The sequence below is a fragment of the Seriola dumerili genome, unplaced genomic scaffold, assembly GCF_002260705.1.
Source record: "Seriola dumerili isolate Sdu_G_001 unplaced genomic scaffold, Sdu_1.0 BDQW01001556.1, whole genome shotgun sequence".
NCBI classification, from domain to species: Eukaryota; Metazoa; Chordata; class Actinopteri; order Carangiformes; family Carangidae; genus Seriola; species Seriola dumerili.
The window spans coordinates 347,282-372,626 of NW_019175811.1; the positions used below are offsets into that span (position 1 = coordinate 347,282).

The 25,345-nt window shown below is 47.0% G+C and overlaps 1 protein-coding gene across 1 annotated transcript in view; it reads left to right on the forward strand.

Annotated features, from left to right (window-relative positions):
* nrp2 (neuropilin 2) overlaps positions 1-25,345 on the forward strand; it is a 63,789-nt gene that overhangs the window by 27,972 nt on the left and 10,472 nt on the right. The window contains exons 4-13 of the mRNA XM_022768371.1: positions 2,952-3,182; positions 4,655-4,810; positions 5,440-5,609; positions 6,458-6,613; positions 13,429-13,573; positions 15,259-15,434; positions 15,699-15,878; positions 15,980-16,124; positions 21,687-21,770; positions 21,967-22,071. Of these exons, the coding sequence (XP_022624092.1) occupies positions 2,952-3,182; positions 4,655-4,810; positions 5,440-5,609; positions 6,458-6,613; positions 13,429-13,573; positions 15,259-15,434; positions 15,699-15,878; positions 15,980-16,124; positions 21,687-21,770; positions 21,967-22,071 (1,548 nt within the window). The remainder of the gene's footprint in view (positions 1-2,951; positions 3,183-4,654; positions 4,811-5,439; positions 5,610-6,457; positions 6,614-13,428; positions 13,574-15,258; positions 15,435-15,698; positions 15,879-15,979; positions 16,125-21,686; positions 21,771-21,966; positions 22,072-25,345) is intronic.

Below are 25,345 nucleotides of genomic sequence, written 5' to 3' on the forward strand. Positions count from 1 at the left end.
GGGGGGGGGACTTGTTTTTGGCATGTTCATATACTGTGAACTAATGAGCGCTAACGAAAAGAGAAGGTACTCATGCATACGCAAACACAGACTAGCGTGCAGGGGGGGGGACTTGTTTTTGGCATGTTCATATACTGTGAACTAATGAGCGCTAACGAAAAGAGAAGGTACTCATGCATACGCAAACACAGACTAGCGTGCACACGGAAACGTATGAACACATGCATGCACACAGCATTGGCACGTGGCAGCACCGAGTGTGTGTGTGTGTGTGTGTGTGAAGCTCCTAGTTCTTGCACACTGAGTGTAAAACACACAGTGGAAACACAGAGCGGTGTGTTTGGAGGCGATGGAGTCAAGCTGTGCTCAGATTGAAGTTTCGAAGCAGTAGGACTCCAGACTGCTGCACTGTGACCCAAAAAGAAACAAGGCCAGTGTGTTAGTGGGTCTCACACATACTGGGAAGCTGTCACACACACCTTCAGACACAGGCACACACACACACACACACACACACGCAGACAAAGATTCCAGCAGCAAAAAAAAATACACACAAGGAGGTTCATAAAAGGAATACACACACACACACACACAAAAACACACACACAAAAAACACATACTCATGCAAAGGGATGCATATTGCTCACACATACTGCATAGTTCATTGTTTTGTTATAGCTACATTACAATCACATGCACGTTATTGCTTTAATGGATTCATAGCATTCGTGTTTACTCTGATTTTATGCTGCTCGCTCATGCACAGTGCCGACACACACACACACTCACAACACACAGTTAACACAGAGAGGTGAGGTCAGTACTAGTAGAATAGGGGCGATATCGCCGGTAGCTCGCTTTAAATTACCATCATATTTCAACATGCCTAGTTCTGTGTGTGTGTGTGTGTGTGTGTGTGTGTGTGTGTGTGTGTGTGTGTGTGTGTGTGTGTGTGTGTGTGTGTGTGTGTAGGCAGCCAGGGCTCCAAGCATGAAGGCAGATGATCCACTGGTGTTTTTGATGTTGCGGCGCGTGTGGGAGTCGACACAAGAGGTTCAGCGCTGCTTTTAACATGTAGGGGGGAAGATTCGTACATTTGTGTCAACACCCTCTGCACAACATGCGCACAAAATAGGTCAATAGACTGACAGGTACACGCCAGCACGTGCACTTTTTGCGCGTGCGCTCATACAGGGCGCACGTGCAGTGAATGAAGGAAAGAAAGTTTTTTTTAAGGACGATGAAGCAGGAAAAGCGAGAAAAAATAGATAAAAGGAAGCTGCTGGAGAAAAGAGGAAAAACAAAGCAAGAGAGACACAGACAGTGTATATCTCCTGAGTTTTCCCTCCCTCTCTCCGTGCTGATTGGGGTCAGTTCCCTGCCATTAAGCAAGTGCAGACAGGGGAGGGCCGGAGCAGTCAGTCGACCCCTCTGCTTTTATAGGGCTGCCTGATAATAAGGACTGGTGCCTCGGAGGAATGCTGCAGAAGGAATGTGCTGTTAACATGTCTGTGTTCCTGAACGCTGCTTTTTCTGAATATGTATGTGGTTATCAAACGCAGCCTGGCAGTTCTCTGACACATTGCAGAGATGCTGGATTCCCAGGTTTTGAAATCCACCAGAAGCTTCTCCCATGAGTCCCCTCAACATGACCTCCCTGTCTGCCTTCCAGCACACTCGGCGATGGGAAAACACCGCACGAAACAGACTGTTTTTCCTTATGCTAGTTATATGCTAGCCAGTTAAAGAGTTTCTTGGCAAAGGAATACGTATGAGATGTGTTTCCTACCAGTCAGTCAACTGCAGAGATGTTGGAAATGACAACATCCAGTGCAAGTGTGTTAATAAATAAGCACCATCAGTCGGTTGAGGAAGGCCGCTACCACAGGCATTTCTGACATGTGCAGTTAAACAAAGATCTAATAAAGATGCTGCAGTCTCTTAGCAACATTATCGCAGGAAGATATTTGCCCTTCTGGCAAGTGTAAAAATAGAAAGAGATGCTGAATGGCAACCAGACAGACTGTTTATAGCCCACATATAAAGATAGAAGTGTTTGAGGAGAAGGCAAACGGACAGAGTGAGAAAATAGCCCGGGATTGTGAATGGGAGTGTATGTGTGTGTGTGACATTTGTGTAAAGTCCCTTGTCTGTTTTGTGATTGCGTGTGTGAGTGTGTGTGCTGGACCGTCAGCACCCTCATTGATGTGCCAGTCCGTAAACACTCGTCTGTGACAGGCTCCCCGGTGGGCCGCGGAGCAGTGGCTGATGGGTAGATGATCTGAGCCACACAGCTGCCGCCGCTCAAGGTGAGCCGCCCAGGGCGCATAAATCTGCATGGCTGATGAGGAAGCCACCGCAAAGGGCCCACTTAGAACCATTTTTACAACATTTGCGGTGTGTGTGTGCATTTGAGTGTCTGTATGTGTGAGACACAGAGAGACACACACACACACACTCAGAGAGGGAGTGCAAAAAAAGAAAAAGAGGGGAGGAGAGAATATTTGTTTTGAATATATGCAACAGAGCAGGGGTCAGTCTGCTCCCCTCTTTAGCCTCGCATAAGTGCGTGTCATTGAATGTGTCATATTATGTAACGTCATGCATATGAGGAGGGGGGCCGGCTAACGAAAAAGAGTCATCAGCATGCTGGTATAACACGATGCAGCGTTAGACGTGCCTACTTGAGCATTTGCTCACTGTGTATTTTCTCCTCCATCGGTCATCATAAAGTGTGTGTGTGTGTGTGTGTGTGTGTGTTTGTGCCATTTACCACCACAGCTCCTGTATATTCCAGCCTGCTGTCAGTGATAAACGACTCTCTGAAACACCCTCTGCAAGTCAGATGAGATATCCCTCTGTGATCGATTGCTTATGCCTGTATCTTCTCCCAATATGACCGATTTGCTTATTCATTTCTAAATCTCCTCTTATCCTTGTTTCCCGCTCAGGGTCAGAATTCTGCTTCCGCAACTTCACCAGCTCCTCCGGCATGATCGAGTCCCCGGGGTTCCCGGATAAATACCCTCACAACCTGGAGTGCTCCTACATGATCATCGCCCCGCCCCGCATGGACATCACCCTCACGTTCCTGACCTTTGACCTGGAGAACGACCCCCTGCTGGTGGGAGAGGGCGACTGCAAGTACGACTGGCTGGACGTGTGGGATGGTCTGCCACAAGGTGAGGGCGCAAGCACGCACACACACACATACTCTCACTTTATGAAGGTGCATGGACACACGCATGCTACAAAAATCGTTACAGCCCCCTCCACACACACACACATATGCACACATTCCCACACACATTTACATACCAGCCTTCAATTTCCTGAGCAGCCTTGGCTCTCTTTGATGTAAGCAGTGTTGCCTTACATTCCTTTACATTACATAGAGGAAACGTTATTACACGGGGAGCTGAAAGTGCTTCAACACCCCTAAGGAGCAGCCCTTTCCCATGCCCCTCTTCCCTCTCCATAATAACCCCCCTTCATCACCCCCCCTCCTTCCTATCCTCCTCTGTCCTCCCTTCTTATCACCTAGCGCTTCCTTCCTCCCCCGGGTGAGTGAGAGTGACGGCCACGATGAATATCTGTTTGTAAACCAATGGGAGGTGCCGATGTGTCGCCGAAGTGGCCTATCGGCTGCGATCAGGAAGTGGCGAGGAAAAAAAAAAACATTTGAGGATGTTATCAAGGGGCTTTGATGGTGACCGCCATAGGGTAATGTTAGCTGCTGTGGTGCTGTTGAAAAGCACATTAGTGGTGGTGAGTGGTTCACTTCCCACCTCTCTCTTGCTGACTCCCCCCCCACCACCACCACCGCCACCAGCACCACCTCCCTTTTTTAAAAAAGAAAAAAAATGAAGCAGAGAACTGAGGATTTGCTCTAATTATTCTATTTTCAGTTGCTAAAAAGGGATCCAAGTGGATTTAAAATTCCAATTATAGCCTTGAATTTGGGAGCTTTGATAGCTGAAAACAATTTATACCATTCAAAGTTGTGAATTAGGAGGAAATTAAAGTGTAACCCAGTTCCAGTGAGCCGAGTCCTCGGGCATGAAAGAGGGATGGGAGACAAGACGGAAGGGTGAAGAATTTGGTGTCTGGCAACGGAGCTACTCTTGAGACTATTGTAATCCTCACTAGTGCGTGTGTGTCTGTCTGTGCGTGCGTGTGTGTGTGTGTGTGTGTGTGTCTGTCTGTCTCCAGCTGATGCCAGTGCAGCTTGCATTAAGGCAGGGATTCCAATCCCCCTGCTGGGCCCTGGCTGAGACACTCACGGCAGATGGAGGGATGGACAGGAGAGAAAAGGGAGAAAGAGGAATGATGGGAGGAAGAGAGATGGGGGGGGTGGAGGGAGGGGGGCGGGGACGCACGCTGTGACTCATTAGACAACACTTACTGAAGCAGCGTGGCCACTGGAAACCTGTCTCTGCACTGTTCCTGAGGATGCTGCAAGACAAAATATTTCATGTTTTTGCTGCAAAAACCAGAAACTCCTCGGATTTAAAAAAATAAAAGCACAAACAAAAAATGCTTTTATTGCAATATCACCCTGAAAATGACTTAAAATTAAACTATTACAACCTGTGATCCAAAAACAACAACATATGTTTACATGAACCTGATTTATGTGTGTGTGTGTCTGCAGTGTCTCCTCTGATTGGCCGGTACTGCGGGACAAAGATCCCTCCAGAGATCCAGTCGTCCTCCGGCCTGCTGTCCCTCTCCTTCCACACCGACATGGCCGTGGCCAAAGACGGCTTCTCTGCCCGCTACAACATGACCCACAAAGAAGTCACCGACTGTGAGTGAGAGATAACTTTTAGTGTGTGTGTGTGTGTGTGTGCGTGTGTGTGTGTGTGTGTGTGTGTGTGTGTGTGTGTGCGTGTGTGTGCGTGCCTTCAAACACTCTCTGTGTAGGTTTGTTTACCTGTTTTTATTCCCATCTCCATTTTCTCTCCTTTCAGCCGCTTGTCCTCCATCATCTCTGCCGACACTCGTCTTTCTTTCCTCCTCTTTCACTCCTCTTACCCTCTCGATCTTTCCAGCTTTACCTACTTTAATGCTATTTCAATCTCAAAGTTCCCTCTCACCCCTCTCAGCCTATTTTGCTCTCTCCTAAGGGAGCATGATTTCTCAGAAGCCGACTCATAGTATTTTCTTTTAGAATAAAAATTAACTTCACCTCAATTTGCCTCCTCTCACCTGTTGGGCTGCTCTCTGTCTCCCTCTGCCCTTTCTCTGTCTGGATTTACCTTTTTTCGTCTCTGTCTTCAAGCTCCATTCTCTGCTCTTCAGATCTCCCCTCTCCGTCTCTTTCTAAAAAAGTGCCACCCATCCTATTCAAGCTTTTTCTTTCCTCCCTTCTTCATCTTCCGTCTCGACTCTGCGTCGACAAACATTGAGTGAACCCCTCCGCTTCTCTCCCGCCAGCATTCCACTGTAGCATGGCCCTCGGCATGGAGTCGGGGAAGATCAGCGACGACCAGATCACCGCTTCCACCACCTTCTACGACAGCCGCTGGTTGCCGCGGCAGGCCCGCCTCAACAACGACGACAACGCCTGGACGCCATCAGAGGACAGCAACAAGGAGTATATACAGGTATGCACAAGTGTGTTTTAGACGTTACAGAGTTCAACCTGCATTTCCTGTTTACAAGTATCAACCAAAAGCTTTTATGACCTTTAAATGCAGTTGCTAATAATTCCAGCTGTGAGTGCACAGAGGAAGATGAATCTGAATCAACATTACTTTCGTTTGCTGAGGATAATAAATGTCGAGAATTTGTCTCAGTGGTATTAGTGTAAAGGAAGAAGATGCACCAGGCAACAGCATCTTGTACATAGAGAGGACACACACACACACACACACACAAACACACACACAGGCATATAAAGGAAATGGAGGAACTGTGAACTGATGATAAGGAAGTGCTTCTGTGCTCTCAATCTTTCCTGTCTCAAACACATACACATGGGTCCAGGCGTACGTATGCATACATAGGCACACACACACACACACAAATACACACACGCGAGCGGGCGAGAAGAGCGGCGAGAAGCCCCGTGATTGATGAAGGTGCTCTTCAGGAATGCATCCGAACACTGCGCCATTGATCTTTGCCTCCAGCCTTTCCTCCCCTCACACACACGACAAATGCGCAGACACTCTCACACACACAGACACACACATAAACACACCACCTAGGCTTCCTCAGCAGTAGGCCACAGTCGGTGTCCATCCCCTGCTGTCTGTGTGACAGATACTCACAGCAGCTGCTCCGGTTCTGTTATCTACATCAACCCTGAGCCCCATAAATCCCTACTACGTTTGTTCTATTCAGTTATTTTGATATATATATATATATATATATATATCCAATATATATATATATATCCAATATAATCAAGTATTAAATCATTTCTTCTTCTTTTTCTTTTAAATTCCAGGTTGACCTCCAGTTCCTGAAGGTTTTGACGGGCATTTCCACACAAGGGGCCGTTTCTAAAGAGACTCAGAAGTCCTACTACGTCACCACCTTCAAACTGGAGGTCAGCACCAACGGAGAAGACTGGATGGTGTACCGGCATGGCAAGAACCACAAGGTAGGCTTTTATAAGAACCGGCCAAACTAGATTTACGTGATGCGAACAAGAGACAAAGAGGCGAAATGGAGCCGATGATTTGAACTCCTGCCGCACTTTCTCGAACCTCTATTATGATTCATTGTGTGCATCCCAGAGCAGTATCAGTGGATGCAACGTTCCTGAAAGAGTCTTTCCCCCTCACAGGACTGTGTGTGAACCTGAGTCATGACCCTGGTCATGAGGTAGAGAGAGAGAGAGAGAGAGAAAGGGAATGGGAGGGAGGAAGAGATAGAGATAGAGTAAACTGACAAACAAGAACAATGGAGTCCTCTATGTGCCCTTATCTGGGCTTGCTATTCATCATCTCTCTCACACCACTGCGTGCACACACAAACACACACATGGGCTTGTGAAACCGGTGGGAGTCGCACCACGTGTGGACTGAGCAAGTTTGCTAAAGAGGTTCATATCAACGTTATTTCCTGTAATTGGTGTCGTTTAGTGCTATGAATGAGCCTCACTGTGTCCATCCTTGTTTGTTTGTGTGTAACTTGGGGGGGGGGGGGTTCACACACAGGCTTGTGTATGACTGTGCGTACAGTGCAGGTTGTTGTTGTCGTCATGGTGCGACCTACAGTAAACCCGTCTCCGGGGGATTTGAACTCTGTCCCTCACATCTGGGTTAAGGTCACTGTGGATTTCGAGCAGAAAAAGTGAATAGAGAGTGGTAAGAGTGGGGGGGGGGTTAATCCACACACTTCCCCACACGGACTGGGACTCCCCTTCTGTGTGTCCCAGTGATTGGTTTGGGTGGGGCCGGTGGGGGGTATTTGATGCGGAGATTATTGAGCGAAACGTGGATTTGACTTAAAAAGTCAACATCTGTGCAATTTATTAGACCCCCCCCCGACAGCCCCCGACCCCATCCACACACACACATGTAGAAAACCTCCCCTTTAAACAACCTCTGGCTGATCTCTCTGTCTGGACGTCTGTGCGTGTGTGCGCATATGTATATGATGTGGGCCTGTCTGTCTGTACTGTGTAATCTGAGTCCACTAATCTGTCTGAGCAAAGAGAAAAAAAAAAACTGCTCAGACACTTTCAGACATGGACGCAGACAGATGCACCAACATGCATCTGGGAGGGATATCGCTTGTTCTGGGAGTGTTCGCTTTGGAAGTTTTAAACTGGTTATGTTTGCAGCTAGTCCGACAGGAAGATGAAAGATCAATAAAACATGTCAGATTATAGATATTCCTCAGAGCCAAACTGAAAGCAGGAAATAATGCTTGATACCTTTACCAATGGGATATAACTTTATCTACAGAAAATATAGATGTGATTAGGTATACCATCTGTTTTGGATGTTGATAAGAAAAGATGACAAGTTACAACATTTACTCCATGTGCTCTCGAATTATGCCCAAAATCCTCGAGGATTTCTTGTGCGTTCACAGTCTGTGATGTATAATATAGAGGCAAGGCGTCTCAGCTTAGGTCGGATCAAACTTTCTCTTTGTGTTTCTGCCGACCACAGGCAGTGATGGATGGATTGGATTTAGGGATAACGCCTTTGACAAATGAAGCACAATTTGCGGTCGTGATTCCAGCCTGGCCTGTTTTCTTTTTTTCTTTTTTTTTTTATTAGTGAGGATTTCGCTCTGTTCTTCACTCTCTCCGTGAGCCAGGTTCTCCTCAGGTCCTGGGGGGCTGCAGTTGAATCTTCCGTGACTGCTAATCCACCAGTCATGTCGTACAAACTCCCAGTTAGCCCATCCTAAGCCCCCCAAAGAGCCCTTAAGTGGTTGAAGCTCAATGCTCATCAGGGGGTCCTGTAATAACTGGGATTTGGTTCTTCTAATTGTCATTTAACAGAGAGTTTGAAGCTAATGTGGCTTTGAAAGACTGTTGCGTGCATGTGTCGGTGGTGTTTGTGGAAGGTTGAGCCGTGAGTGTGTCTGTGCATCAGATGTGAATCACCCATGAGTAAAAGGATTGGCTTTGGCACTTCTTACCTCACCGTGTTTGTTATTGGGAGAGAGCGCGATCCCATTCATTGTCAAGATTTGTGTCCTTATTTGCTGTGTTAACAAAGACCGAAGGATTTAATGCCAATAAAGATTATTTGACAGCAAGAGGAGGCAGGCAGAGAGAGAGAGAGAGAGAGAGAGAGAGAGAGAGAGAGAGAGAGAGAGGGAGAGGAATTGTGGGAAAGAGGGTTTTTTTGTTTTGGAAAGAAATGAAAGTGCAGTGTGAAAAGAAAAACACCAGCACTGCAGATTGCAATCACCTCAGTCACACCAGCAAACAGGCTTTGTCCATGTGTGTAAGGGTGTAGTGTGAGTGTGAGTGTGAGTGTGAGTGTGAGTGTGTGTGTGTGTGTGTGTGTGTGTGTGTGTGTGTGTGAGATTTTTTTGACACATTTTCTGCATACCAACACATTTTCAGTTTGACACCCATGTGACTTGTTAATTCTAAATCACACTACTCACATATGCAACTCATTACTTGATGAGACAAGAGCACACTTAGGAATCGCATATCTATCTCTCTCTCTCTCTCACACACCCACACACACTCACACACACACACACACACACACACACACACACACACACACACACACACACACACACACACACACACACACAAACATGGATACAAACACACAATGATTTTTTTTTATCCACCCAAACACCCAAAACAAATTAACATTAAAGACACTCTGTCATACGTCTGTGAAGAAAATCCCATCAGCCCCAGTGATAGCAAAGCACTGTGAGGCTATGCTATATCTGTTCAACACACACACACGCACACGCACACACACAAAGTAACCTGGGAGTGAAAAAACAGCCCACACAGCATTTCAGCCTGCTCCTCCATCACAGTGCCACACACTCACATACGAACACACACACAAAAGCTTTGTTTTTTCAGTCACTCATTCTTTATGACATGAAGCTGCATGTGCACACTCACACACACACACACAGGTGAGGAGTCTCACACACACACACACACACACACACACACACACATGCACACAGGCAGAGTCGGACCACAACTGCTAACACAGCTACAAAGTGGAAGACTTCAGCATAAGGTGGTGTAAGGCAACCTTAGCTCACTCACACACACACACACACACACACACACACACACACACACACACACACACACTGCTAGCCCCTCTTAGAGGCAGTAGTGGAGAGCGGCCAGCTGGAACCAGTTCCTACTGTCAACATCTTCATTCCGAGAGCCGAGAAGAGTGCAGGGGGGGGGGGGGGGGGGGTTTTGGGCGCGTTTGGACGTCTGGAGCAAAAGATGGACAGGGGGGGTAATGGCTAGAAAGAAAGAGCGAGACAGAGGGAATAACTAGAGCAAGAAGAGGAGGATGAGGAGTGCAATGGGCAGAGAAAGAGACTGGGATCGGGGGAAAAACACGTAGATGGAAAAAAAGAAAAGAAAAGAAAAAAGAAAACGGCCGGGAAATGAATAATGTCTTGTGCAGAGCTCCCCACTTCTCCCCGTGGTGCCATCAGCTTGAAGGAAAACACTGGCAGAGGAAGGAGACGTGCCAAAAACACAGAGAGGAGAGAGAGATGGTAAATGAATCAAGCCGTGATGTGTACATTTATCCACGCCTCATTTTCCTCAGAACAAATGTTCTTCGCCTTAACAAGCGATTAGATGGACAATAGCTTCTTTTTCACTCTGTGCGCTGCCCCGGGCTGTTGACGAAAACACTCGCAGACGCCTTTCACCGTGACCTCGTTCTCCGGAGAGGTCATCAATAGTTAAATACCCGTGGTGCCTGCGTCCCGCCAGCGTCCACACAGAGGAGTCTGACCGTCGCAGGCTGCTACGCGTGTGTGTGTGTGTGGGGCTTTAGACTGTGAGCGGCAGCTTCGTTATAATTTCATGACTCTCCACACCAGGATACACAACATGACAACGTTAATTATTCAGCCCACCTCGCATAAACGTCACGTGGGGGGGGGGGTCACATAGACACACACACATATACAAGCAAAAATGAAAAACATGGCGGTCGTCAGGCAGATTACAGACGTGGGCCAGACGGCAGACTGGTAGCACATCTGCACGCCACTGCCCGCTGGACATTCCTGGTCGGTGAAAAAGTAACCACGTTATCAACAAGTTGGTCAATGACCAACCATCTGCTTCCTAAGGCCGTTGACCTTTAACCTCCAAGGCAATGGCTCAGGGGTCACATGAGGGACCTTTCAGGTAGTCTGACAATAGATGGGAGGAAGTGGAAGGGGACATAAGAAGCTGAGAGCCAACGAACAACTTCTCATTGTCTCAGTTTCTCTTCCTTAAAAATGTGCTCTCACATCCTAGAAAGACGAATGAGGAGTGCCAGATTCACATTGAACACATTGTTCTTTTTGTGTCATTAATGTTGGCCATATTCCCTGCTTTTATCCAAAGATGGAAACAAAGAAAAGCAGCTGTCAGTATTATAATGCACCAGCTAATGGCCTCTTAGTCATGGTGGGCAAGACATTTCTGGGAAGTTGTAATGGACCAATATTCTACAGACGGTTTCCTAACTTTCTACTTTTGAAAGTGTCCGTGGGCCTGATCATGTCGTGTTTACACCATTTTTCACTTGACAATTTATTTTTTATCATAAAAGTTGATGCTTTTGGCAACAGTTTACCGGCGCTTTGATATCTTGGGAGGGCTGACGCTCAAATCATGATGTCTGTCCAATCATGTGAAATTGTGAGAGCAATTTATTTCAAAATTGAGGAAATTCCATTGAATTTTTGCTGTTGTTTGGTTTTATAATGACATAAACGCTTGGATGGACTACTTCCTGTTTCGTGATGAATGTCTTCGTTGTTCCTCCCCTCCCACTCGCCACCACTCCCTGCCTCCTCTTCATATTCCTCATTTAGTTGTATCTGCTGCCCTCCATTCAACCTCTTCTTTCCCTTCCCTCGCTCTCTCGCTCCCGCCTCCGCCCCTCTCGTCATCTGTTTTTAACTCCTCTTCTGAGGACTCATCCTCCCTGCAGTCATTTTCAGCCCCCCCCCTCCCCGCCGCTCGTTGTCTCACACACACAGAATATCAGAGTAGTGAAGACAGGTTGGTTTGTATGAGCGTGCGTGGGTGTTTACATAACCCCCATAAGAGCCCGCATCCACTGTTTGGCCTCTTAGGTAAACATGACGGCTGTCTATCCTCCATCCAGCAGCAGATCCAGCAGAGATAGCCCCCGCTTATCTGTTCAAACACTCATGCTGCTTTGTATTACCAGTGTCAGCTCCACTTGATTAAATCAGGCCATGCCCAAAATCAAATAAACCCCCTCGAGTAGGATTTTGAAATCATATCACTCCCATTCCCACTGGTTACGGAATTTCTGGAATATCATATTATTTTGACAAAGCAGGGAACTTTACAAATGGGTCACTTTACACCAATATTTTTAAAATTCAAATGAAAGCAGACAGTTTATGACTTATAATGAAAAACAACCTTATCAAAAGAAGAGGGAATCAAATTTTTAGGCAACGGGAGCGTGCTTGGGTTTGATCATGGTGTGTCTGGATTAGAGTAAAAGGGAAAATCGTGATGCCTTTAATCTTTAATTCAGCTGCTTGTAGCTGTTGTCTTCCCATCTTTCCGCTGCGTCGTGCGGCAGCGATGTTAGTCGCCGTGGTTTTTTCTCTGATATCCGTCGTTCAGCAGCCGCTCAGCCCGGCCCGGTCGACCACAGACCGAGAGAGAGAGAGAGTGAATGACACTTAACAGTCACTCACTCAGTTAAAAGACGCTTCCTCTGCTTATCTGAGTGTGTGAGTGTGTGTGTGCGTGTGTGGTTTCCTGTGTCTTTTGTGTGTGTGGTTTCAGTTAGTAGCCGCTGCCACCGAGAGGAAGAAAGAGAGAGAGATATCAGCTGTGCTGTGGTCTTGAAGAGGAGGTTTAAGGAGAGAACGGAGGTGTTGAGATGGAGGGATCCAGAGGGATGTGGTGGAGACAGACAGACAGACGGAGAGAGGAGGCGAGAATGAGGTGGAGAAGGAAGGAGGAAGTTGATCATAATTACAAACTTGGAGTTATGGGGTTTGGAAAAAAAAACATTTCTACCACAAAAAGGACAGAAAGGAAGATTCGTGTCTGTCATCCAACTGCCCAAAACAGAAAGTAACTGACCACCCTGGTTACATTTGCCCCCCCCCCCCCCCCCCCCCCCCCCCCCCCCTGCTGCCGCGGCCGGTCTTTTAAGAGCAAATGGAAGGAAGGGAGTGTTCATGAAGTGACTGTTGATGGTTTTTGGCAGATGCCTCAGGAAGTGAATTTCACTCACATCCTGCCCACCTGGACACACTTCCTGCGTCTGAAGGCCGGTCATGTTTGGCCGTGTCAGGTCACGTCTCCCCCCGCAGCGGCTTCCTGATGACCACCAGTGGGGAGAGGTGAATGGAAGTTGGTGGATGAGTAAGCAGTGTGTGAGGAGGAGGAGGAGGAGGAGAGAGAAACCCTCATCCATCGTCGGGCTTTCCCAGCCTCCCAGCGCCGAACCTTTGACCCCAAAACACATCGACAGCTGGGCTGGTGACATTGGATCCGTGTTTGGGTTGTCTCTGCTTTGTCCGGCCTGGCACTATGTGTGTGTGTGTGTGTGTGTGTAGCCAAGCGAAACCGTGCACTGCGGGTGGGTGTGGAGCAAGAGATAGTGTGTATGTGTGAGAAAGAGAGAGATAAGACAAGCACAAGCATACAGGCAGGTACAGTACATCACCCTCTGACAGTAACCAACCTTTGTCTCCTGTTTGTCCTTGTTCCCCCAGATTTTCCACGCCAACACAGACCCGGCTGAGGTGGTTCTGAACCGGGTCCCGCAGCCAGTCTTGGCGCGGTTCGTTCGCATCCGACCTCAGACCTGGAGGAACGGCATCGCCCTGCGCTTCGAGCTCTACGGATGCCAGATTACAGGTGTGTGTGTGTGTGTGTTTTAGACTTTTCTAACCTTTTCCTTTTCTAACCTTTGCCGGTATCATCCTGCTTCACATTCAGACAGTTTGAACAGAAACAACAACAGTTCTCTGCTGTACTTTTGAGCTCGGTTTCTTTTTTTTAAAGGGCAAGTTAAAAGCGGTGATGAGGGAGAGGAGGAGAAATCCCTTTCTGTCCACTGTGGCGATTTAGGGATTTAAAACAGCTACACTGTGGTCAGGTCTCTCTTTTCCATTGTCTTGCCAAGTAAAAATAACTTTGAACATCAGCAAAACATAACTTCCTAAACCATAAAAGGGAACACACACATTGCTGCTCATACATACTCATACATGTGTGTTTATGCCTTCTCCCATGCCGCCCATGCTATCTTTTAAACATAGCAAACCCTCAGGCTAATGAAAGGCAACTTCTCTATTCTTCCAGAGGCAGCGGCAGTGTCGGTTCCCAATCTCGAAGCTCTCCCGCTTCCCCTCCGCGCTCGCTCTCTCTGCCTCTTGTCTTTTTTATTTTTTGATGTGTCCTCTTTGCTCTATATCGGGAAATGAGTGCCGATCAATCATTCATGGCTCCCCCGTTCACTCTTACATCAGAAACTGTGATTCGCCGCAGCCTCAACAGCTGCTATTGAAATAACTATTAGCTTTTACAGTACAGGTACACCGGCACGCCGGCGCTTTCTAAATATAGCAGATGACCTCAAAAGCAGGCACACCCGTTGAAATGTACACAGACACCACCCACCGGAGCGCACACACACACACACACACACACTTCCTGTGCCTTTTATTCATTATTTACATCTCCTGCTTTTGCAGTGACATAACAGCATGAAACTTTGATCTGTGTTCTCTTAAACCGTCAGCACAACTAACATCTCCCCCTCTCACTTCCTCTGTGTCTCCCTCTCTTCCTCTTCCTTAAGTTCTCCCCACCTCCCACCACCCTCCACGCTCGTCTTGCGCCCCTCCTGCCTCCATCCTTTCTCTCTCCTCCCGTTTGCCTCTGTAGGAGTGTCGTCTTGTGCGCTCCTTCTCCCAGCCTCCCCATGCTGTCGTCTTCAGCTCCGAGTCCCTCTCTCTTGCTTTTTTTTTTTTCCCTCTTCTCTTTCCGCGCTCTTCTTCTCTGCCTCCCAGCTCCTCATATTATACCTTTCTTATCCCCTTAATCCTCATTTCTCCCTCTCACATAGTCCCTCAGCAAGTTACTTTCAGCGCTGCTTGCCTTTCCATATCTGAATGAGTTTCTTTCCCAAAGTGCTTCTACGTGTACGTGGAACTTTCCCGCAGTTAGTGAATGCACGTAAAAAATGTGTGCAGCCCAGTGAACACAGGTACAATGCAAGACACTTAAATATTTGTGTGAGATGTGAGAGCAGCAGTAGTGCTCCTTTCCTTTCCTTTCCTTCCCTCCTTCCCTCGCCTCTCACCTCTCCCTCTCCTGTTCGTCTAAACTCTTAATGCTCAGTGGCCAGTAGTGCAATCCTGCGGTGAAGCTTAACAGCTCCCAGGTGGGGATATGTGTAACAGCGTGAGTGTATGTTAGGTCGTCGCTGAAACGTCTCCGTCCACCCAAACTCAACCCCCCCCACCCCCACCTCTCCTGTCGCCTCCCAAGGTGAAGGTTAAAGTAATCTCTGCCCCCCTCTCTGCTTCCTGCTCCAGATGCTCCATGCTCAGACCTGCAGGGCCTGCTGTCCGGCCTGCTACCTGATGCACAGATCTCAGCCTCCTCCAGCAGGGACATGGTGTGGAATCCCGGGACCGCCCGTCTGGTGGCCAGTCGCTCCGGCTGGTTTCCCGCCCCTGCACAGCCTCTGGCGGGAGAGGAGTGGCTACAGGTGTGAGACGATTTGAATATCGTTTTATTGCACATTTTGGCTCTGCGTTTCCAGTTGATATTACTGCACCTTTTTTATGTTAATATAAATGAATCATGAATCACTTAACATTCACTTCCACACATTAGCATATAAAACTAGCAGCACATTAGCCTGAGTGGGCGCCAGAAAGAGTAACTGTTGTGTTGTTTTGGCTTCAGCACAGCAGCATTTTTTTTTTTTTTTGTTTTCTATGGTGCACTCATCTCAATCTAATCTCTTCAGGTGGACCTTGGTGTGGCGAAGACGGTGCGTGGTGTGATCACCCAGGGGGCGAGAGGAGGAGACGCTGGAAGTGGGGCGACCACAGATAACCGGGCGTTTGTGCGGAAGTACAAAGTGGCGCACAGCCTGAATGGAAAAGAGTGGAATTTCGTCATGGACAAGAAGACCAGCCTGCCGAAGGTGGGTAGAGGAGGAGGAGGAGGAGGAGGAGGAGGAGGATGAGATTGTGTTGAGATTGTGTTGTGTCTCAGCACCTATTACAGCTTGTGTATCCTGTGCAGATTTTCGAGGGGAACACACACTACGACACCCCGGAGCTGCGCCATTTTGACGAGACGGTGGCGCAGTACATCAGGCTGTATCCAGAGAGGTGGTCGCCGGCGGGGATCGGCATGCGAGTGGAGATACTGGGCTGTGACCTTCCAGGTAGGACGCCCTGCTGTTGCTTATTATATGAATCATTTTCCATATGATAATTTGCTGCCTATAGTATTCCAGGCTGAATAATTTACCCGGCACTGTAATGAACTCAAGTGATCTAAACAGAACCGAATGGACCTTGAGGAAGGTGGCTCCACAGAAAAAGTGAGGCGCGCATTAGATATGCATGAGAGTCATTAGAGTCTGGCGGAGGTGAAAAGAGACAGACAGTGCTGGCAGAGGAAAAGGGAAAATGATGCAGTGAAGTCTTGAACCTGGAAGTTTTGCGGTTACGTTTCCTTTGCTGATATTGTTTCACCTGGGAGAGCGGCCTTGTGTGAGCTCCGACAACAAGTGTTAACATCAGCAGGGAGTGGACGGGGTTCGGTTTGAAGGAATGCGTCCCCACACAGAGAGAGAGAGAGAGAGAGCTGGTTTGTTCACTTTCCAGCGTGGTCTGTTATCCAGATGTGAGGTAGCACTGGAGAGACACACACACACATATGGACTCTCACTGCTTACCACTCCCTCTGTGCCTCGACAGGATGACTGGGCTGTGCAGCGCAACACGCTCAAGCTCTTCTATACAAGCGCGGACGCACACATTCAGACACACACGCTCGCACACCAAGCAAACCACAGATATAAATGTATACTCTCAAAGACACCCACACACACGCACACACACACACCACGGTAATCATGGCTCTATAAACTCAAGTTAGGCCACGCTGTCACCGCAATGATTTGTGTGTGTGTTTGTGTGTTCATGCGCTGGATGAATTGCTCTGCGCTCCAGCTGGAGTGAGATGAAATATTAAGAGCAGAACATCAGCATTATGGCCTTTTACCACCTCTCCGGACAGCGTAATGCACATTTAAAGACACATAGACGCTCATAAATGAACATCTGCCATTATAGCATCAATATTTAACACAACCGTGTTAACCACACATAATGCAACGTAAATGTGAGTTCACTTTCAGAGATGCAGAGCCAACAACATACCTGAGATGATCCAGCAGTTTATACATCTGCCGGACGCTGTAGTCATTTAACTTATATGTCATTTATGAAACACCCGGAGTTCCCCACAAACCTCCTGTGGCACACAGGAAGTGATGTGTTTTCCATTTACTCTCTGATTGACAAGTGAGGTGTGTGGGAGAAACACGATACGAGAAAAGATGGAGACAAAAACGAACAAGCAACAGAAACCTCAGAGGAGCAATTTTTTTTTTTTTTTGAAATCAGATGGAGCGGAGAGTTTTGTGGCACAGAAAACGGCTGTTGAGGGTCACACATTGTTCACAGGCCTCCAGAACTCAGCAGGCAGAGTGGACGACTGCTGACATCCTGTAAATCATTCACTTCCCCAACCACCCCCCCCCCTACTTACCCACCCCCCCTCCACACAAACTGTTCACTGCTGTCTGTTCTGTCCTCAGTTAAGCCCTCTTTTCAATTTATTCTCAGCTATATGATTTAAGGATGATAAAAAAGGATATATTTTTTACCCTAAATCTTGCATTGTACAGTTTGAGCCGAGCAGCAGCTACCACAATGAGGCAGAATCTCTCTCTCTCTATCTCTCTCTCTCTCTCTCTCCCTCCCAATTCCTACACATGGTTGCAGTTTTTTTTCTTTTCCCACCCTGAGGCCCTGTGCGTGGGTCCGTAAATGTTTTTGTTCTTTTTTCGTTACCATGCCTCCTCTCCTCTCCTCCCCTCTTCCTCTGTTACTCATCACTTGCACCTCTTTTCCATGCTCACTGCTGCTGGTTCCTGACTCCTTCTGTTTCCCCCAGCTGTCTCTCTCTCTCTCTCTCATACACACACACACACACACACACACGCACGCACACACACACACACATGCACATGCACAGCCTCTACAGTGACAGTTTCTTTTTTTTCTGGTGTATGTGCTTCCAAAAATGAAAAATTTATGAGCTGAGGAAGGAAATTTTAGAGTGATCTGTGGAGAAAAAAAAAAAAGCAAAATATCTCCTTCCCTTTTTCCAGGTTGGATCATTTTAGTCTTAGACGCACTGTACTGTAGAACTCACACATGCATATACACACCTGTAATGCAAAGCCCAGCTTCACGCCGGCTTCTGGTTCCTTCCACACCCCAGTAAATTCAGTATTATTGAGCTATGATGACAGATTTTAACCAGTCATGACAGTTTGGTCTTATATTTATTGGGATGTTCACATAAGCTCTTTATGTCACCGTCTTCGGAGCGTCCCATCCTTTAGGAAAGCTTCTGTTTGTGTGTGTGTGTGGGTGTGTGTGTGGATGAACCTTGATCCGAGCACTTAACCCCACCCATCAGAATATCAAACAATGGCTACTTGTCTTTCCCATCATGTTCTTTTGTGGTGTGTGTGTACGTGCGCGCATGCACATCCATTCATTATGTGTGTGTGTGTGTGTGTGTGTGTATTAGAACAGTGTGTGTGTCTAGTACTGCCAAGCAGAGATTTACAGAAAGGCTTTCTACATAATTGAAGATTTTTTTCCCCCTCTTCTCTGACATATTGCTGAGTCAGATTCTTTGGGAGTGAGCAATGTCTTTTTACTCAGAGAGGGTTGGCCCTCACCACCCTGTGTGTGTGTGTGTGTGTGTGTGTGTGTGTGTGTGTGTGTGTGTGTTTTTTGGTATCTGTGTGCATGTCTTTTAAGACGAGTGTGTGTACACATGCGGAGCTGCATGTGTATTTGTATGTACGAGTGTGCGCCTCCATTATCTATGCCAGCAGTTCCCCTGAGTCCAGTTGTAAATGTTGGCGTCTCATCCCGCGCATGATGATGATGATGATGACTTGCATCATCACCTGCAGCGGTAGACACATTATGTAAGACAACACTCCGCTGCAGAGGGACATTTTTTTTTTTTTTTTTCCTGCATCGCAAAGGCTTCCGCTGCGCATGCACTGTCTCCTCCTCACGCCGCTCGTGTGACGCCGCTCCTCACACACACATCAAGGCTGGGGGGTGGGGGGTGGGGGGGTCGGCAGGTCACATACGTTCATTCTTACTCTGTCCCGCATAAACTCACACACGCCCCCACACAAACGCACGAGTCGGTCCCATTCCCATTGCCCCTGACACTCCTGTCACACCCCGGAAAGGTCAGCACATTTACACTGTGACAAGGCCTGACCTTTGAAAGCATAGAGTGCTCAGGGCCCGGGCAGAATCTTAATGGAAGAGCTTGTGTGTTTTGTGTTTATGTGTGTTTAGCTATACGCACCCAGGTAATGTGTAGGCGCTTGGTTTATTTTAACGCCTTGTCCCGAGACTTAACTGGAGGAGTGAAAGGTTAGACCGGAATAAAAAGGCAAACACAAAAAAGCAAAAACAAACGAGAAGAATGAGCGCGAGGGAGAGAATGAAAAGAAGAAGAGGAACGAGAGGTGGTCTCGCATTTGAAACATGGGCAGGAGGAGGAGGTTTGAGGTTACCTTTTTCCGGTGGGGGCCAGCAGCGATAAGAGTCTCATTAGCTCGTTAATGACTGGCGTAAAGGACATGACATTAACGGCGGGTTAATGTCAGGAGCTGTCGCCAGCTGTGGCCGGCCCTTTCATGTTTGCCATTTCTCCAGCTGGGGCGCCATCGCACTCATTTCCACAGGAAGTTCCTCTGAGCGGATCAATTGTGCATCACGCTGCGTTTGTTTCCCTTAGCGCCTTTCATAGTCTATAAATGATGAGCGTGGTCATGCAGAAAGAGGAATATTAACAGTAGGAGGCTCTAGTATTGCCACTAACAGGCGTTCAGCAGGGGAAATCCATGCGACTTCTCTTTTTTTTTCCTTTTTTTTACTTGCTTGCACACTTGTTGTGTTTCTTTTTCCGACTGATGAGCTCGGTCTCACATGAGATCACCAGGCATCCAACCCTCAGAGTTGTTTGGATAGGCTTAAATGAGACAAGGCATGGAAAGCTAACAAAAGGAATATGAAATATAACACGCTCACTAATAATCCACATTCGCATTTCAGTGATAATTAATGTCAAATTAGTGCAATATGTTTTGACTGTTGGGGTAGTGAAATGTGACAAAAACAAGTGACCGTGTGTAAACATGTGCGGTTAATGACTCTTATACAGACAGAAATTGAGACTCCACAGTTTATTCGCGTGATAAATGTGGATCCTTTTGGCGCAGACGTGACCCGAACCTCTGCGTAAACTCCCATAACGCACCAGGGTCGACCCCATCTGCTCCTAATAACACGCTGCTTTCTCCCACTTCACATTCCAACCGCAGCCTGCTCAACATGTGTCAGTGTGCGCGCACATGTGACGCGTGTTAATCAGAATATAGTTGTTGTTGTTTTTTTCTTTGTATGTTGTTTGCCTTCCTACGTGATAGATGCTTAAATAGATGTTAAAGTTAGAGAGAAAATCCTACATTTCACGTTGCGTTTGTTCTCCCTTCTCTCAAATGCGCATGAGTTATAGAGTGAGGGTAACACACACACACACACACACACACACACACACACACACACACACACACAAACACGATAGCTCACACATGCACAAGAAAAAGGAGTGGGAGATGGAGTGTGTGTGTGTGTGTGTGCTCTGTATCCTCCCTGACAGCCTAGTGAGTGGTCCCAGAGCGTGATCATCCTGTCCAAGGTCGAGGGGAGTTTGTTAGACACATCCATCCATCAGCCTTAGCACCAGGCGTTCTGTGTGTGTGTGTGTGTGTGTGTGTGTGTGTGTGTGTGTGTGTGTGTGTGTGTGTGTGTGTGTGTGTGTGTGTGTGTGTGTGTGCGTGTGCGTGCGCGGAGTGTGTGCAACTCCGCATCTGCATGTGGACATGTACGCCCGTGCATCTGGGTGTCCGCATATTTGAGTCGGCGTGTGTGTGTGAGTGTGTCAGACAGATACTGACGCCTGAGCACCCAGACACAACATGACGGGGGCCCTTTGGGTGCTCTAGGGCTATCAGTGCCTGTCTCTGGCACTTTGGGTGGGATGGCCGAACGGAGACAGGAGACTGGAGATACAGTTATTTTTCAGGCCTGCACTTTCACCCTCAATAGACATAAACTTCATTTGCTGAATTATGGCTAAAAAAAATCCTTTTAGATTTCCTGTTCAAAACTCAACCTCAGCTGTTTTAGCATAAGAGATTAGTCTTTATGCTAAGCTAAGCTAACCCACTGCTGGCTGTAGCTACATATTTCTCATAGAGGCATGAGAGAGGTGTCAAGAAAGCAAAAGTGATTAAGCATTAAACATTTAAAATAAACAGATAAATAATAATAAAATAATTGAGAGTTATTAAAGGTACATAAAGACACTGTACCTCGGTCCTATCTGGTTCTTTCTGCCTATGTTGCTTATCATTTCCTTTCCTGTCTGTACTTCCTGTCCCTCCCTGATGTATGACACAGAGGGAGAAATTCCACATGAATAATCTCAACTTAAACAAACACTGTGTGATTAATGTGTCCTCCTCTTACAGAAATCTAATGTCTGGGTATTGTTTCATACCGCTGTCGTTGACCTGAATCGTGTTGTTGTTTTTTTGTTCCTGTAGAAACCACTACACCGGCTGACACGGTCACACCAACTCTGCCCACCGACATCGAAACCACCACTGTCCCCGTTACAACGATGCCAGGTGAGAGTGTTTTGCATGAAAGCAAAAGAAACAGCGGATTAATAGTGGCATTAGGGAGCTGTAATGTACAGATGAAAGCTTCTGAATGGGCTGTGTGACATGATGTAGAGCTGCTTGAATGAATGCTTCTTGTGATTTCTCATACGTTTGTGCCCTTTGGCTCTTGCTCTTCCCCCGCCGCTCTCCACCTCTGCAGGAGCCACCTCTCCTCTATCAGACAGCGTGTGCGACTTCGACCACGGCCTGTGTGGGTGGACGCACGACCGAAACGCCCCTCTCTTCTGGGTCCTGCACAGCCACGGTGAGACTCCTTATCGGTCTATGTGGGAGATTCTGAGTCAGCGTTTATCAGAGCGACTCAGAGCCGCTTCAGCTTTTCGCTATGTAGCAAACTGTTGATACACAGTGACCTGCGGGAGTGAGGGTTAGGCTCAATTTTACAAAACAATGCAGTTAGCAGCTCGGGTTTTATTCTGGTATAACACGGGTTTACTGCTGCAGAGCTGTTATGTATGCAGCTGCAAGAGGAATTTCATTTGGGTGCAGAAAATTGCACAAGCACAAATGCATTAAGTTTGTTTTTATCAACTTCAGTGGGTCTAGACAAGACACAGTTTTCTATAATTAAATGGACTCGTTCTCCTTGTGCATCTTCATTGAGTCCTCTTTCAATTTGATTAAAATAATTCCTTAAATTGAAACCCGTCTAATTTAGCAGTCTGCCAGCCACGCCGCTCTTTCCGATTGAATGAGAATGAAAATAGATTGAGGGAATCAGAGGGAAATAGACACCGCCGCCGCATCAAGCACATACAGCCTCGCCTGTGACACACGCCGGCTCTCCAGCGCCGCGCGTCCAAATGGGCCGACGTCTCGGGCAGGAAGGGGTTAAGACCCAGTAGCTCCAATTAAGTTCAGAGCAGGAGATTCCAAACACGAGCAGTTATTCCCCAGCCGTCCCTTTACTGCCCCTCAATTACCTCAGGCACATCCCAGATGATGCTGTGTGGACTTCCATCTACTTAGACACTCCTTGAAGAAATAATTATTCATTTTCCCTTTATACATACCCGAGGATCAAAAGTGCAGCTTTTGGCGTGTTATTAAAAGCCACAGAAGACGTTTCCTGCTGGGTTTAAGGAGGATTTTTCTTATAGTGCTATTTATAATTTTTCATAGGCAGGGTACAGGATTGTTAAACCAACCTTGTTATAAAATTCATTGCTTTTGAGCAAGTCTCCATGAAAGATTCAGCATCTGTCTCCAGCTGGATGGAATTGAACAAGAAGTTCAGCATGCCCCCCCTGTCTTTGTCAAATTTGTGATGTCACCTGGGTTACGTTCAGCAGAGCAAATGGAGCTAACAGGAAAGGAAAGACATTTTCCTGAAGCGTGACCTATTTAGGTCATAACCATCTTTGACGGGGGGGGGGCTTCAAAGCAGTTTCTTTCATCACGGCCGGATTGGAAAGGGTTGCTTAGATTAGCCAGTTTGTGGCTTTCATGTATGGAGTATCATTTGCAGCCGCTCTGAACTCGCTACACCACCCTTTTGATTTTTCCCTGCAGATGTCAAAGGTCAGAAATCCTAGCTAACGCGGGGGCATTATTTCAGCGCTATCAAATCACTGTTTAATCTTCTATAGAGTTCCCCTTTTTCTCATGTGACCCAGGAGCTATGATCTCCTCACCTCTCGACCTCGGTCATGAAACACAGCTGGAATTAGCCGCCTTACACTGTTGTATTATTTGGCTTAATATACCCCCGCTAATAAGAATGTGCTAACTAGGCTTCATAGATTGGATCCGTGTTTGCTTCTCGCTGCAGGAGACCGCTGTGAAATGGATTAATAATGCTCTGTTTCGCTGCGTATGGCGAGGCAGTCTCAATTATGAGCTGTCTGGCAAACAAGAGGCACAGCAATGGGGGTTTCGCTGCAAGACGCTGCACTTCAACACGAGGCAGAGATGATGGAAGAGGCTTTGGCGCACGCATTAGAATGAGTGATATAAAACGCCTCACAAAAGTGTTTCACTCGCACATCCTCTCCACAGGCGTGTAAACACATACTGTATATATACACCCCTCCAAAAAAAAAAAAGCAAGGAAGAGCGCACACACATTCATTCTAGAGCCGCAAAAAGGCCAAGGGACATACTGTCACACACACACACACACACACACACACACACACACACACACACACACACACACACACACACACACACACACACACTGTCTGAAGTGTCACACACACAGGCGTATGGCGGGCAGAGGGGAGCTGTCAAGTCGGAGGAAGATTTGTCCCTCCAGATACTGCTTGTCTGATCTACTGGAAGGACCACACACACACACACACACACACACACACACACACACACACACACACACACACACAGCAAAAGGTTATCGGCCCAGTCACTCAGCATGGCTGCCCTAAAAACATAAACTCCTACTCTTACATACTTGCTACTGTCATTTGTTTTTGGATAAAAAGAAAGATGTGGATAAAAGACAAACATAACGGCGTCACCTTGGAAACAAGAACACACACACACACACACGCTCATATTCTGGAAAATACCTGTGTGCTCCCTGATATGTGTCAGACTGTTTTTTTTCCTTTTAAAAGAGGACCATATTTGCTGGACCCCACATGCACACACACACACACACACACACACACACAGTTCTTCATGATAAAGCAGGTGATTTAATCTGCAGATTGTTGATACTGGACATTTTCCCACAGGGCCCACTTAAGAAATTCTTCACCAGACGCCTCATTGAGTCACTCTCTCACACATACACGGCCTGTCTCTTTTCTCACACTCACACTCTCACACACACACACACACACTCATACATACAGTAGGCTCACCAATCTTACCCCCTCACAATGGAATTTGTGTCAGCATCCAATTTGCAAACTAAACATCCTCTGGTGTAAACAAATGGAGTGGCGTGCGTGTTGTTGGACTTTTCCGTTGTCGAAGTCGTTTACCTGGAAGGGAATGAAGAGAAATAGGCCCCTGGGGGTCTTGGCAGGAGTTCTGGTAGCGCTCTGTGTTCGAATGACGCTCACACTGGACCTATTCTTCTGTGTGTTTATATTTGTCATATCCCTATTGTGTAGTGTGGTGACTATTGTGCAGTTGTGATCCCGTTCCTGTTAGCAACTGGTGATTAGTTTCTTTTTTTTTTTGTTTGAGAGTCCTTTTGGAAATATATCTGTGACTGTGTGAAAACACACTCTGCACATGTGTATATAAGGGGATATATATGTGCCTGTACACAGATTGCGCACATGCTGCGTTTTGTGCCCCACAAGCTCATCTCATCAGCATCCATTTACAGTGGATAAAAGTCTACACAGCCTTTCAGATTTCCTCGTTTTTATTGCCTCGAGGGTTGAAATGAAAACCTATTAAAACATTTTTTTTTTTTTTCACTCTCATTTCAATGGAGCAACCAGCAAACTCAAGGTTAAAACAAAGCTCTGCTCATTACTGGCATTGTGTTAAAATTACTAGAACAGCTTGGTTGCACACTGTAAAAATCTCCAATGTCTTTT